The sequence below is a fragment of the Accipiter gentilis genome, chromosome 2 (genome assembly GCF_929443795.1).
Source record: "Accipiter gentilis chromosome 2, bAccGen1.1, whole genome shotgun sequence".
Classification (NCBI taxonomy): domain Eukaryota; kingdom Metazoa; phylum Chordata; class Aves; order Accipitriformes; family Accipitridae; genus Astur; species Astur gentilis.
In genome coordinates, this window is record NC_064881.1 from 18,966,358 (window position 1) to 18,982,926 (window position 16,569).

At 41.0% G+C, this 16,569-nt stretch overlaps 1 protein-coding gene across 7 annotated transcripts in view; it reads right to left on the bottom strand.

The window, feature by feature from the left end:
- EYA1 (EYA transcriptional coactivator and phosphatase 1) overlaps positions 1-16,569 on the bottom strand; it is a 93,332-nt gene that overhangs the window by 53,832 nt on the left and 22,931 nt on the right. For 5 of the 7 annotated variants that reach the window (XM_049824317.1, XM_049824358.1, XM_049824339.1 and 2 more), the window contains 5 exons: positions 15,712-15,781; positions 15,189-15,334; positions 10,831-10,968; positions 4,262-4,344; positions 3,653-3,839 (listed from right to left, as the gene is read on the bottom strand). In XM_049824317.1, coding sequence (XP_049680274.1) covers positions 3,653-3,839; positions 4,262-4,344; positions 10,831-10,968; positions 15,189-15,334; positions 15,712-15,781 — 624 coding nt within the window. The remainder of the gene's footprint in view (positions 1-3,652; positions 3,840-4,261; positions 4,345-10,830; positions 10,969-15,188; positions 15,335-15,711; positions 15,782-16,569) is intronic. The other 2 variants (XM_049824349.1, XM_049824325.1) reach the window with 1 other exon arrangement.

Below are 16,569 nucleotides of genomic sequence, written 5' to 3' on the forward strand. Positions count from 1 at the left end.
TTGGAAAGGAGAGTGAATCTTAGCTCACTAGTGTACTTTTAATCATTTTAATTATTATTACTTCTCTTACATATTACAGCTCACACAAAAAATCAGCAACTCACTGTTCAGACCTGGGTTAATCTACTCATGTATGGACTGAAAGCTCATCCCAGAAGGAACCTAATATTTTATTGCTGTTCTGATGAAAAACATTTTCTTCTGCAAAGCAAAAGTTAGAATCCTACAAGCGGAAAAAAAACTTTGAAAATTCTTACTTTTGAACTGAAACAAAATTGCCAATGAAATCAGAAGCAAAGCACACATTAAAAATTTGAAGTGCCATACTGAGATTTTTTGGTTTAATAATTTTCTGATTATATCACTAGCAAAAATACAGCCTTCTGATCACAAGAAAATAACATGAATTTGTATGTCTGATTTATGGAGACCGGGACTATCAACATCTATGCAATCAAAAGGTTTTGTCATGACTGAGGTACAAGAAATTTTTCAGATCCACAAAGGGAGGAGAAAGAAGAAACACTGAGCATAGAAAATGTCAGGTTCTTCTGCAAGAATCCCTGGATGTCCTGGATTGTATGGCAAAAGCTTGCATATTTAACTAGGTACTGTGGGAAACCATAAAAGGATTATTTTATATTTGGACAAGGAATTAGATATATTTTAACTGAAATTATCTGAGCTTTCTGAGTCTGCAAAACTCTACTAAAAATGTCACAAGAGCACATAACTACCTTCTCTCTTTTCACATGTTTCTTACCAGACTCTTCTGTTTCACTTACTGGCCCAAATTCATAGGAACCACGTATGTCTGTCAAATTATTCTGGTGCCTCTCTCAAGTCTGAAAGCTGTTCTGTGCTTGTCCTGGCATAGTTCAGAACCGTGCAGATTACATGGTTTTTTTAAATATAGAAGGTGTCTAGGGATATCAACATCCACTAAGAACAGCTGCACTTCAGCAGCTGGAGCCTATCCTACTAAAGGGGTACAGTAGCCTAATGTGATGGCTCTGAACTGCTCCCCACCATCTCTCAAATGCAGCGTTCCAGTTCTGGTAGAGAATCAGCAGCGTAACTTGACCAGACGTGGCAAAACACCCTACAGAAATTTAACTAATTGTAATTAAAATTTGGTTAGTTTGCTCCTTTGTTCTGTGGTTTTGACCCAGCTATGAACGTCCTTCTCTCTAATATGCCTTTCACTTGTCCCCACTCCACCAGAATTCCCTTCCTCCATGCTGATCCTTCTTTTCTTTGACCCCAACCTTGCTTTGTCTTCCGACCATACTGTGTATGAGCTCAGCTGAGGCTTTGCAATAAGCCTCAGCAAGAAGAAAGTAAAAAATTTACACTGCCCAAGGGGAAATGGCAGGCGCAGCACTGGATTCGCTGACTGGTCCTTGCTTCCCTTCTACCAGGGTTGAAGGGTTTGTGAGGCAGCAAAAGGTTCTCACCTAATTTTAACCTAGGAACCCAACACTGGTATGTCAGCCACCTTAAACTGCCCTCATACCAGTGGAGAGGCCTTGGCACCTCAGGATTAAGACTGTAGTTAAACTGAATTCTAAATAGAGGTACTCATCTCTCTCCACTCAATACAGAAGGAGCCTAAACGGGCTTGATCCTAACTTAAATGCATAAAGACGAATGTGTAAAGATAAATGGTGAAATCTGGGTCTAGCCCTATAGCTTCTGCCAACTGCAACCGTGTTGGTGAAGGGGAACAGAAAGACGGGTTCCATTAGCTCCTCCTAATAAAGAGTGGCCCACAGAAGGTGCTTTCCTAAATGTGTCCTCATCCTGTGGTACAGGCAGCCAGGCCAAGATAACCCCATAGCTACATTAAGAGTCGTTTGCAAACCATCTGAAGGAACTTCTTCAGTAACATAAATAGCTCAGGGAAAGAGATGGCAGTCCCAGCAATGCCAGGGGAGGTGTGCACGTGCCCAAGGAATGGCCAAGCAAGTAGTGGTAGGGCACCCATGGATGTACAGCTTTCAATACATGAAAGCATAAACTAGAAGAGGGCTTAGGTGCAGGACCCACCCATGAGAAAGCCCACCAAATTCTTTCAAATTTTTTGACACAACTTTCTCAACAAGAGTGTGGAAGATTTGAGGGAGAAAGACTTCTTAAAAAGGAACTGATAGCAAAGTTCTGTCCAGGCTTAGAGAGCACGGAAAAGTATTTAAATAGGAAGACAGCCTTTAAGCCACTAAGTTTAAGCTTGGGGAAAAGTATACCTCCTCTCTCCGTATGTGTGTTCACTGTTGCTTTTAGGAAATATCAACTACTTTAAAAAAATATATGCAAAGATTTTGCAAAAGATCCAAACCCAGATGATAAAATTATTCCATTTTAGTATCTTGAAGAAAGCTAAAACTTGATCACATTTGTTTTTTGGGGTAAGAGGAACTTACTGCTTCCAACTTAAAAAGAAAAGCAAGCAAACCCACAAGAAAACAAAACCAAAAAAATTAAAAACAAAGTGAAAAGCAGAGTAATTATGCAGACTCCAATACAGATCCATATATTCTAAAAGCCACAGACTCCAATATGCATTCATATATTTAGAAAGATTCCTTTCTCAAATACATTGCACACACATTGGATCTCATGTATATAAACACACACACCAGCTGTATTTTCTCCCCTTTTTACTTTCAGCAAATGTATCAAAAGAGACAACACTGCATATATTTTCTTCAGGTAGACACTCATGAAGAAAAGCAAGAGAGTCCTAGCAAATTATATTAAAGCTCACATTGCACATGCAAGATTAGTCCTATCAATTACTTCAAGAAAAATAAAAACAATCTCCCCCAACAAAATTCCAAAACAAAACCTCCTGATAACATTGTCAAATCATAACTGTTTCTTACCGCATTACTAAGAAACACATCTGCAACTGTGGACTTTCTGTCTGACACATTGCAAACTTCTGCCATCTACTAACTACCAACATGCCTGAACTGTTAAAAAATGTATTTTTTTTTTTTTTTAATAATGGGAAAAGTATTTTTCACCCCTCATTTCCAAAAACAGTTGGAGCAGTTTGGCATAAATGTTCAAAAAATGTCTCAACTAGTACAGGACTGCCAAATTCCAGCAAGAAAGGTAAAACGACTGGGAAGAAGGACAAGCCACTGAAAATCTTTCCTTAAAATGGAAACACTTGTGCAATTTTAACTCCCCATTACAAGCATTATTATGTCCTCTGAAAGTGAAAAACACAAAAGCTCTCTTTCAAGTGGACAGTTGGTCTATGGTCTGAAGGCCTCTCGATTTCAGTCTTACTTAGAAAAAAATCAAAGGAGTTTATCTTAATGAAGACAGAGCTTAAAAGCATCAGGTTCTGGTTTAGTGTAAAGACCTTCCCATATCCTGCAATTTTTAACACAAGCATTTTACAAATAAATACAAACAACTTGTATTTCACACAAGCTTTAAAACTTTTACTGATCCTGGTTTTTCTTTAGTCTATTTACCATTAGAATCTGTGCAAGATGTGCCACAGGCTCAGGATTAAGAAATAATAATAAAAAAAGAAATCAACGACTACACAAAAAAAAAAAAAAAAAATCCAATTCAACCTCCTTTCAACTTACAAAAACGTGCCTCATAGGGACCATAAAATCCATGTAATTACCTGCTGCAGGATCTGTAACCGCTTGACTGGTGATGCCAGATGGTGGTTCTTGAAGCTGGTATGTTGCATTTGTGGAGGGTGTCGTTGGGCTGGTGTTACTGTTTGTCATGTAATGTGAAGGATATGGCGAGCTATTATAATACTGTGCATATTGGCCCTGGCCAAAACTGGGATAAGAGGGATATTCCTGCAAGACAAAAAAGCAACTGAAAAGTCCATCAAAGTTTTGCTACTTTTTAGTATAAATTCCAAAATATAACTACAAACACATGTCAGACTTTCAGCACGTATGCTTCCTGGACTGGATGCCGTAGGACCTAAAACTGCGGGGCAGTAAAATGAAATCTAAATTACACATAATTTAGTATGTCTTCTCATACAAACAGTTTATTAGACACACTGCTGAAGATGTGTGAATAAGAACATCAACCCCCCAACAATTAGTTCTACTATTGGAAGATGACAAATTGAAGAAAAACATTTATAAACGTTCGTTTAGCTTGAAAGGATGCTAATTTCTTTCAAAAAGCTATTTAAGGGCTACATTTTTTCAGTGGATGAGAATTCTAAGTTTGCCAAAGTTTCCTCAACTCATATTTACAAATTTACCTGCTGTGAACTATTAAATCCAGTAGAATTTGTGAGTGAATTATTTCCTGCATATATTCCTGATGATGTTGTAAAACTGCTGCCTGAAATGAAATGAAAAATTATGTGAATTACTAAAACACAGTATTGGAAAATAACTTCCATCATGCGATTATATCATAAGGATATGGCATATTTGTAATATTTCCCATATGTTGACCGATTCGGTTGTCATCAGCTCTATAACATGTTAATATATGGAAAGTGATAATTCATCGTTCCTACACCCTATATTTCATTACTGCAATAAAAAGAAAAACTTGAAATTTAGACAGGAATTTGGAGCCTCCTCAGGTCTGATAGAATATTAGCCTATCCCACCCCTCCAAATAATACCCAGCGCTGTGGAAGTAATGAGGGTTTCTTTACTTTCAGTTTTTGTTGAACAACGGGGAGCCTTGTCCCGAGGGATGCCGTCTCCCCTCACTGAAGCCCACTGGCTCCATTTCTCCTACTGTCTTTGAGAACAGGGTCCTCTCCCCTCCCTGAGCCTCAGCCCCTCGCAGGAACAGCAAAAGCCATAACTCGCTGCTCCGAACAGCTCAGCCCGACTGCGAAGCCATTAGGATTCGCCAATCGATCACAGCCAGCCTTGGGCTGCAAACCTTCTTTTTTGATAGAGTCTACTGGGCGTGACACAAGGGAAAAAAGTATCTCTCTGAGAAGGGAGACCCAAGATTGAATTTAGCCCAGAGACTGAATTACCGCCTTCACCTCCCTCCTCCCCCTTTCACGAACCACCAAAAATAGACAGATGGGGCTCTTGCTTAATACCTAACCTGAGAAGCTGTTCCACTAAAAGGGCAGCAACCCCCTTTCAGCTGTTTTGCCCTCACTGGTTATAACCCGGGAGTGACACAGCCACCAGCTGAGACATATGGATGCACAGGGTGAAGCTACTTAAGCCACCAGAAAGTCTGTAATGAGGCAACCTATTGAACTCGTCCAGCGGGAGAGCACCAGCCAGCGAGGAGCTCGCATTAAAGCTCACGGGTTGTTTACAGCCTCCCTCACTGCCGAAACCTGCCTCAGTGCAAAGATCTACCAAGACCTTGGGAGCAAAAGCTTGCAGGTGAACGAAGGAGGCAAGGAGGGACGTAAATCAACAGGGAGCCAGCCGTACAGATGCACCGATCCTCTGATGTACCTGACACAACTCAATTAACAACCAAATCCTATGCAGCAGCTACCCATTGGGAAAAGCGACATTTCTTGCAAATCCAAACAGCGAGGAATGCAGGAAGGGCTGCATGCTTAGAACAAGCCCTAAAGGGCATTTGTGAGCTATTTACTTTTTTAAACAACAACAACAACAAAGCAATAGGTATCCTAGCTGTAAGAAGTCAGAAAGAAAAATATTTAAATGTTTTGATTGCAAAAGTTACTAAAAACGCACACAAGTTAAGCCTCAAAGTAGACATGAAGTATGTCCAACAGCAGTGGGAGCAAAAGATGAAGCTTAAACTTAACGTGTGTTAATGACTGTAAACATTTCTCTTGTATTTGCTATTAGTGCAAAAGCTCTGTGGTTGTTGATAGATGCTACTAATCCTGTGAACTAAAATCAGATTACTTCAGCAGAAGAGTTGACATCCAAGTTTAGCAGATAGTACAGATAAACAGTACTAATGAGAAAAACATGTTGTTTTAAATTTAATTTAAAATTGGAAAACAGATGTTATTTTTTATTATAACGAACCCCAGAGCCAAAATACAGCTGAAAAATATTTTAAATTGCAAAACTTTGAAATGCGATTTTATTTCTAAGACTGCTTTGGCTGGAAGAATGTAAGTCACTGTGTCTCTTTTTATTTCTGTAGTTATTTCTGAGTGATGCCGTAATACATTCAAACACAGGTTTTATAGGTGCATGGTTTGAGCCATTCTAAAAAGATATAAAAGGCCTCTCATAAGAAGAAAAAAAAAAACCCAAACCAAAACCTTTTTTTGAGGAATACATTATCTTCCCACAGAAAGTTTGGCAAATAATTTGCAAGAGCAAATGAGAAAAGTAATTACATGCCAGCCAGCATCTCTCCCTCTCAGACAAAGACACACACATACTAACACGCAGATCTCTCTCTTTCATCTTACGGTCAGCACTGGCTCCTATGGAGGAGGGGTAGGGGTCTCTTAGACCGTAACAAACATGAAGCAGGTTTCTCAGAAACGGCTCTGTGGGCCACCCAGAGCTACTGGCCTAAAGTTGTTTTTCAAATACTCCAATTTTGCCATTTGTTTTTTAAATAATCGGCCACACCATGGCATAGAGCCGCTGCTCCTGCCTTTAGCTGAACAAACACAAAAATAAGAACCTCTACAAAACGCACAAGATTTACTGCCCCAAGTTGGCCAGCTACGTAGGTTTAAAATGTGATAAAAGCTGTAAATTGCAGGTCAAAGGTCTATTTTGCAAAGAGCGCAGACCCACATTAAAGCTGGGAATCCCAGTCAGCGTCGGAAGACGGCCGGTCCCTGCTGGGACCAGGGCGCGGGCTCCAGGCGCGGGGCTCGCCCCCGTGCCGCCGTGATGCGCAGGATGCGGTCCTCCCCTGTGTATTTGCCACAGAAGTCCATTTGCTTTCCTAGCTCCGTCTCCTTGCCATGGGCTGTGTCTATCATCAGGGTACAACGTATGTATGTGGCAGAATTTTAGTGCAGCTCTCCGGGGAAAGCCTAAGACGGCCAGATGGGCTATTTAAACTCAAGGTTTCTTCCGTTTGCTTACAGTGTTTAAAAATCCTTGGCAAACTCCCCCTTGTTGTCCTAGTAACTGCTTAGCCATCCAGCACAATATTTTTATACTGTATAATAATAACCGAATACCTTAACGTTTACTTTTTTATGGATGAATTCCCAAACCAATTGGTTAGTATGTTCTCAAACATCACGGTCTTGGTAACGAAAACAATGCTGGTGCTCACCACAGGTCTAGTGCCCTCCCAGCGGCCGGGCACGCGCGTGCAGGGTAAAAGCCCCGTTTTTATCACAGTCGAAGGATACTCAGGAAGGCAGTGGCAAATGGAGCTCTTTCCTTGGTGTTTCCCCCAGCCCTTCTCCACTCCATTTACCCTCTCTGAGCAATGCTTATAACTCTGCCAATATAGGAACAACGGCCCATTCCCACAGCCATTAGTCATGTATGTGGTCTTTCAGCATCTATGAAGCAACTTATATGAAAAACAGCTTTAGGAACATACTCATTAAAGTAAGGGCGGGGGGAGCGGGGAGATGGGGTAGCAGAACCGCCTAGGTCCTCTTCCCACCCTCTCCCCTCCACACCCCCTGTTCCAGGGATGATAAATTTGTAACAAACAAAAATCCAATTACCAGAATAACCTTAGCAAGGAGTCACAGGCAGCAATTTTCCTCATCGTTTTCAAAAGTTGGCAGTCTCTCCCTCCGCTATTGTTCGGGAACTAATCACGCTGTAATTTTAGCAGGGTCAGGAAAAGCACTGGGTTTAATTGGCTGCACACGCACCGCGAGGCAGCGCCTTTACGTTGCAGGGAGACGTTCGCCCCAGGGAGAGGAACCAGAATAACTCCAAAGCTTTCGAGCACGAGGTAACCCCGATCAGGGAGCACAAGCACAGCAACTGCAAGGCCACTAGGAAATCCCCTTTACTGCAGGCAAGAATGCCAGCAGTGCCCCGAGCACGCTGTCATGTAACGCTTGGTTGTGAAGTAGGTTGTGGGATCCATTATCTCCGTTTAGCAGCTCAGCAGCCGCACACAGAAGATGAAGAACGGCTACTGCAGACTACGACGAGGCTGAAGCTGCAGCCTGCCCATACACTGCTAGAGGGGAAAGGGAGAATAAACTCATTTCCCTCTCTGGAGGTTTCTGCACAAACAACTGAACAGCAGCAGCACTACCCCCATCTTATGTCAAAAGAATAAATTTTGTCTTTAAATAATAAATGAAACTATGAATAGGTTCTCCTAAAATTAAATGAGGAAAGGGAAACAAATGTTCCTGTTTACTTTTCACATCTGTTCAATCAAAAGGAAGAATTATGTCAATTTAAAGTTGTTTCAAATTCAAAAGTCAGCCTGATGAAAATATTAAAGAGACATATTCTCATGTGTAGTACAGATAAATACTGTCAACATTTAACTGCAAGAAAGACCTGTTCAGCAATGTGATTCTTTTCTACTCAGCTTTTGACAACTCCACCAAGATTTCTGTTCAAAAAATTCTCCTTATTTCCATTCTCATGGTCTCTAAGTAGGATACCAGTCCTTCCCTCATCCACACACCATGCTGTTCAGGAGCACAATAGAAATGACATACACACCACCTGGACCCCCAGACTCTGACCTGTGGCTCTTCCCCCCAAGCCAAACTGTCAGCAATCTGCTGCCTTCCACAGGTAGGCAGCTCTCACCCCAAGCATGGCACAGGTGGAGCAGAACCCAGGCTCAGACCTGGATGAAAATCAATGCCTCTGACCCTCCTGTCATTAGAGCTTCACAACTGGGTCATCTTTAACACATTCCTTTTGCAGCATATTTTTAGATCCTTGCCTTTCAATGTGTACAGCTGAAATGCTTTCCAAGATCTTACCGTTCCATCTCTTGACAACCTCCACCCTTTCATGACCTTGAAAATTCTGATCTTATACGTATTTAGCACATTGCAGGAAACAAAGCAATACCCTTTATGACAGACCTCGATGTAGTCCACTGACCGAGTCCTAGCTTTGCTCTACTAATGCCAGAATTCACTGCTTACTCTTAAAATTTTCCAACAAGCACTCTCTTGCATTATCCCATGCTGCTCCCCCTTTCCTCCCTCCATCGAATGAGTTTCCCATAGACATCTGCAAAACTACTTCATTGTCCTTCCTAAAATCCCTTTTTATTGACATCCCTCAGCTCTGTATCTTACAAAACCCCCCACCTTTAGAGCTTAGATAACCAATATGGGGTGACAATTGTTTATTATGCCTAAACAGTGCCAGCTTTATTGTTATATTAGGCCTTCCTAGCCTGTGTGTTTTATTTTAGCCTCCAATTTCTGTGGGGACTATATTTTCATTTGGCTGTATAAGTTAGCACAACAGGATCCTGATACATGACTGTGGCACAAAGGCACGACTGCAATAGAAATTATAGACAACACAGACATGATTTTTCAATAACTATTTCCTAGTGACCATGAATTACCAGTTCCTTAAAAGCTGGAATGTTGATCCAGGAGTTCCTCATAGCTGCTGCTGGCAAGCATTTTGTCCTCTCTCCTACAGAGAGGTAGGGCATTTTGGGGAGTTTGGGGGTATGCGTGTTTGATTTTTTTAGTGTGGCTATCTGCAGAAAGCAAACCCAATAACATAGTTATGGTTACATTTATGCCAATGAGTAGAAGATCACCATAATTGAGCACGTAGATGAAAGCTTGCATACTAATACTAGCTTCCTCTTACTTGTCAGGGCACACTACAAGTAAGCAATACTTCAGATGTCAGATGGTCGCTTCTGCCCTACGGAGCTACTCAACACATAGTTCAAAAGGGGCTTTTAAAAAAAAAACCCAAACATCTCTCATGTGTCTGAGCAAAGGACTGGATCAATAAATATACCCTTAAAGTCATGGAACAAAAGCAAAACCTCATTCACTTGGTCTCTGAAAGCACTTCTGCCTCAAGACATTTCACAGAGTGTTTACATGATGGTGCAGTTTAAACGGAGCATGGTAATAATAAAGAGAGGTGCTAAACTTCTAAAAAAATGTGGTCCAATTCTGTGAGTGATCACAGATTTCAACAATTCTAAAATCTGCAACACACCTGATTTCAACTGTCAAATTAGGGGTGGAAAGTCCTGCAGCAGACATCTAAAATTAGATGTTCGCAGTAAAAAAAGATTTTTTAAAATACCCCTTAAGGTAGTGAAAATCCAGAACCAGGCACACCCAGCAAGTTCCCGATACAGAAGGGGAAAAAGGAATTGGGAGAACAAGGTGGAAAGATGTTAAGTAAACTAAACAGGCAAGTAAGGCTACAAAATATAATTGATAATAATAGCCCGCACATACAAAGACTTATAGCTTTTAAATAGACTTCAAAGAAACAGACTTCAATCATTACTTAGCTACCTCCACAGCTGCAGAAGGTATTTTTATCTTCTTCTCCCTCCCCAAACACACTCAGGTGTCAAATTATATTTGGCACTTCCTAAATTCATAATCCTGACATGTTTTCCAGGACTCGCTTTGTCATATTCGCTATTTGTTACACTATTGCTATTCTGAGATGCATTTTTACTGTAAGAGCACTACAACACTTCACTATTTAAAAATTAATGAAGTCACTAAGCGAGGGATCTTCCAAACTGCTGAGAGCCGGCCCGTTGCAGCTCTCAGCAAAGGCAATCATCATTTCAGCTCCAACTGCAAGAACATTAGAAGTAAGTGCTTGAGCAAACATTCATTTTTATCCTAGGAATGTAAAGACATAAGGTGGAAAAAAACCCAAACCCCATAGCATTAACTAGATCTAATTAATGGTAATATCTCTTTATACAGACCTTGCATCTGGTAGCTATAGGGAGCCTGTCCAGGTTGAGGTGTGCTAAAGCTGGCACCGTAGCTTAGAAATCCTGTCTGTCCAGGTGACTGTGACTGTGCCAATCCACCTTCTGTCTTGATGCCTGCCCACAATGCACCTAAATCAGTTAGTGACAGCAAATCTATTTGTTCATATTCAAACAGGGATGGAAAATAAAATCACTTAACTAACAGCATTTTTAACATACACCTACTATTGCATGCATGAAAGAACAAATACCGAGAGCATGCACAAATGAACGGGGTAAGGGCAGTCTAAAAGCACACATAAAACTGAAGTTCACCAGGGAGAGGTTAAATTCAAAACTGTGTTTCCAATGACTGCAAAAGAAATTTATACATGAACAGGAAGTTGCATTATTCCTTTTTTCCTTTCCTGCCAGAGGCTAACTTTTCCATATATTCATGACATTTCACAGAGGTAGATTAGCAACTTTATATGATTTTAATGAAGCATAGCATAGCCAAGCTCTCCTGCCATCCACCCATTAATGACATAACTGAGATTTGCATTGTATAATATTCCTACGTGAAAATTACATGGCTCTGAGTACAATGGCTTTCTAAGGAATTAGAAGGGGATAAAGAGAACTAGCAGCATTAATGTGTAACGATGATTTTCAAAGCTAATTAAACACTATAGGAGGCAGTCTTTTAACAAATAAACACCTAATAGACAGGAACTATTGCTGAAGCAGTCTCCGAAACTGGGAAAAACATAGCAGAGAGTCATTAATCTACAGTGACAGGGAAATCCATTACACATCACATTACTCTCTCATTTCCAAATTTAGTAATAAAAGAATCCAAAGTCCAATTAAATGAATGACTTGCCTCCCAGCTTCAGTGATTCTTCCCCCAATTTGTAAGACAACAAGCAAGTAAATATCAGCACGTGAAACACTGAGGAAACACACACAATTCAGCCTCTGTCTCTTAGTTTTAATTATAAGGTTGTCCCAACATGAACTACCATTTAAAAATAATTATAGCCAAAGCAGTAGAAAAGTAATACAATACTCTTAAGTTTCACTGTGGCATTCAGTGATACCTCATTGTTCAGAAACCACCCTTATTTGAACTGAATTAACTAAGTGTGAATTAGTGACATTCCTTTGAAAATGACTGTTAATCTAAGTCCATTTCCTGGTTGAATTTTTTTATTTTTTTTTAAACAACATTCAACAACATTTGAAGGCAGGAGAGTGCTGAGAAGTTACTGTGTTTGCAAAACTTCAGTATCTCCCTATATACAAATGGCAGCATGTTTTCTTCTGCCATTTAAATCATTATTTTTCAACTGCTGTCATTAATTACCCTTAATTCCTTCTGCCAGACCCGCTAACTGCCAGACTAACCCTGTTTGCTTGTTTTTCCCTGATGCTTACTTGCTTCTTCTGTTTCATGTTTCAATTAAACAATCCCAATGACAAATCTGACACCTCGTTTCCAAGGGGAAACTCCTGCTAGGGATGTTTCGGTATCAACGATCTCTATTTGTTGTCTGTTTCAGGACTTCTGAAATACCGATTAAATATGGCTCAGAGAAAGTTCAACTAAATCAAGCATTAAATTTCTAGTCCAGCTTTAACGGCCTGCTCCAACTCTCCGTCTCAGACGAAGCGGGAGGAGACGATCAGAGGCAGTGGCAGGAGGATGCCACTTGAGTGAAGACAACTTGGCACGGAGGTGCCCTTTTGCAAACCCCCATGCTATGAAGAGCCTTTCATCTCCTGGGACTTACTCTTCCCACCTGCTCTCACCCAGAAAGCCTTCACTCATCAAACCTCGATGCTCCCTTCTCCTTCTCCCAAGTCTACTGTATGCAAGGAAGCGGGAAGGACCGCGAGAAAACATAAGGGGACTGCCAGGATCTGGCAAGACAAGAAGTCGGTAAGCGAAGCTTTTGCTAGGTGCTGGTACCACAGCAGGCAGGAGGAGGGAGCTTCAGGAAATTCTCCAGCCTCCTCAGGGGCTTTGCAGATGAAGCAGAGCCAGGAGCCCCTGGGAGGCAGCTGTCTGTCAGTGGCATTCCCCTCCACCCCCCTTCCTGCCTGCACGGCTGCCCCACGCTGAGGTGGGGGACTGGGAAAACCGGGAGGCTGGAGGTGCACTCGAGACAGCACCTCCCCAAACTCTGCCCTAGAGAGAAAACTCGAGGCAGGTTGACATGGGAATTCGCAAGTGCTTTTTCTTCCAGAGTAAAGTCCCAGAGTAAAGAAGCCCCCCACTCCAGCTCAGAGTTTTTGCTTTCACGTATGTCCTAAGTCTCCTCTCCTTAGAGCTTGCTGGAAGCTCTCTGTCTGGACGAGAGAAAGGCAAGGCAGACGGTACGTGGGGTCTAAGCTGCAGGCCAAAGAGGAGAATTTTGGCTCTAAACAAGGCTTCGGTTCTTGCCTGCTGCAAACGAGCGTCCCAGCCTTCCCCAGGTTATTTATTCTGGGAGCACGGATTCCATGATGTGCCTTAAACGTGCAAAAATATATATGGTGTTAGGTCCCAAAACTTTTGAATAGGTATTTGCTTTTCAGCATTACCCCTACAAAATACATCAGCGAGGAGCACCTTAGCCCCAGTCACGAGGCGCTGTCTGAAAAGAACAAAACGCACTAAAATCCACTTGGCTGGGGAGCTGGGGGCTTCAGCGGTCTAAAGCAGCTCTGCAATGTAAAACGTTAGGCAAAATTATCCGAAGTCCTAGGCGCAGGGGATGGAGTGGGCAAAAAAAACAAAACAAAACAAAAGAGCAGGCAGGCATGTTAACCCCCGGTGAGCAGTTGCCAAGTAAAGCAACTCTCAATTATAGCTCCGACGACAGCGAGACAGCTAAACTCAAGTAGTGAAATCAAGGCCTTGCTGAAGGCAGTGGGAGTTTTATAGCTGACTTCAGTGAGGTCAGGATTTCATCCAGAGGAACCAAGCAAAAAACAAAAAAGTCACTGTTTGGGCTGTCCAAGCCACAGCAGCCAGCCAAGTATGAACACGAGGTGTCCGCAGGAGAAATGGTTCAAGAGAAGTGTGGTGGGGAAAGGGGTCGTCTGTTATCACACCACCTGATCCAGCTGGAAATAGCAGATGAGCTCTCGTCAGCCACACGAGCTTGTGGGGGTGGTGAGAAAAATCCCCACCTCTGTAGTCTTGAAAACGAAGTTTAAATATCCTTAAAGTATTTTGTTTGTGTAAGTTTAAAATATGTGGAATGGAACTGAAACTGAAACATCCAATTTATGTTTATAACCATATTTTTGGCAGTAAGTAATCAAGGCTATAGCCACAGGAAGAATGCCTCCTTGGATCATAATTATTGATGATATACTAATGAAACACAATTTTTAAAGTAAGGTGAAATAATAATCTATTTCTTGTACCTACTGTTCACAACAATCTGTTGTAGGATATACTTGAGAGCCAGTGGATTTCAACTTGCAGATTTCAGAATGAAAGATTCACCAGTTTTGCATTTAAAAGTTGTAATGATTTTAAGGGGCACAGCTTATACTGTGACTTCTGTCCTTTTGGTATGAAATTTACATTACCTGAATGTATCTTTACAAAATATACTGCTAAAAGCATGTGGATTGTATATTTTTAATATATTTCCCCAGAGGAATATAAGACCTATTTTCTAATAATGCATCCTTGCTGCTGAACTGCTATGTGGTCTGCCAGCAGACAGTCTGGCAGCAAAATGGTCTCACCCACAGCAGCTTGTTTTTAAATTAAATTTTTTTGGAAATACTTGCTACTTAGTACTATCTCCTTCATCAGGCAGACAGAGCTTTAGTGGCAATTTACCTCAATTTTCACCTCCAGGGAGTTTTAAAACATTGAAAGTGAGACTTTTTTGGTGGGGGTCTTTTGGAATCAGTTTTTCACCTGCTGAAAATCAGCACAGATTCGTTTGATTCATTTGGGTTCCAGTAATCTGGATGAACTGAAATTCAGACTGTTACGTACCGATGTAGCCTACTGCGTTGCTGGAGAACAGAGCTCCTCGGCGAGTCACCAGGAGCTGTGCCTGTGTAATGGAAGTCCCTAGATCTCTTTTCCCATTTCAGTGCTGGTTTTTTAATATCACCAGTAAAACCCTAATGAATCTCTCTACTTGATCCCAAAACAGAGTCATCCTCTTGAGCAGCTTCTTAGCTCTTTAATACAGAAATTAAGCATCACGCACTCCAATGGGGAAATTACCAGTCTCCCACAAGAAATGCTCGAGAGCACAGCTGTCCCACTAAGTACTAACGCAAGGGTCACGTAATCTTGATCTAAAAACCATTTGCCCCGGGAATAAAACAACACAGACGTGCTTTCTTACCATATGAAGGGATTCCATAGGGTTGGCCGGGCTGGGGGTAAGTGGCATAAGCTGTAGCTTGTTGCATCCCCGTTGTAAACTGTGTCTGCCCATACGCAGCCATCGTTTGTGAAGAGGGGGTAGGAAGAATATGTGGGTATGGTCTGCTATTGATTACAAATGACAGAAAATAGGACAGACACTGCATTAGACAGACATGCGTGTACTTATTTTTAGCCTTATTATAATCCTGCTACTTCATTAACACATGATCATAGGCTGTGCTAGACAACAGAAACTGTAAGACAAAGACAAAACAACAATAAGAAATCAATAATAAAAGAATAAGTAAAATAAGAACTTTCCAAATATTTTCAAATACATTCTTAGCATTTAAAAAGAATATATTTTTTTTCCCTAGAAGCTGCTGTGGTTTAAATTATGACCTAACAGATGGACCCAATTATTATTTTAAATGAGGTTAAAATCTGTCTATTTCAGTTATTATTACTACTACTATTATTATTTTTAAAAGATATCATACTTGGAAGGGTAAATCTGTGGCGGGGAGAACTGGTGTGTTTGTCTTGGGCTGAAACCACTGCTTCCAATTGCTGCACCAAGGAGAAAAGAAAGCACACAGAAGTGTAAATACACACACCAAAGACAAATATTATTTTTTTCCTAATAGAATTTCAGGGTATTAACAAGATTTTAATTAAATTCAAATATCATTGATACCTTAGATAGAAAATAATATTTTATCAGGAACTATACAAGAATGCTTGACATTAAAATCTTGATTACAAATCTCAAATACTAAATTGCCCCTTTGTACAACTCCTGAGCCATAGTTTATTCTTTGCTCGCACACAGACAACATTTTCAATGCAAACAACCTATTTCCTAATGGAAACATTTCCCTTCATATTTTCAAAGGATTATTGATATCTCAAGTGCAACATTTTTATTAACTTTTAGAATTTTTAAGACCTACATTTTATGAAGGAGCTTTATGCGTGCCTCAATTGAAAACATATGGCCAACTTCAGAGCACGTGCCTCTTTTTTTTTTTAAAAAAAAAAAAATTCCATAATACAGAAGATGTATTACCATATTACACTTCCTCCTCTTTTCTCCCACCTTATCTGCTTTCTAAAATGCTTTCAGACCTTCAAAACAGTCAGTATTGCATAAAGATGTCCCTCGTGCAAATGTTCTTAGTGAAACGCTTAAGCCCAGGAGGCGAAACAGTGAGCTTCGCCGCCGGCAGCCCAGCCGCTGCTGACACAGAGCTTTACGCCAACCCGTCCTGATTTCTTTCGGTATTTTTGGGTGCTGCCGAGAGCGTGGCGGATGTGCTGGCGTGCTCCGCTCTGGGCGTTATTTTCGGGAGCCCTTC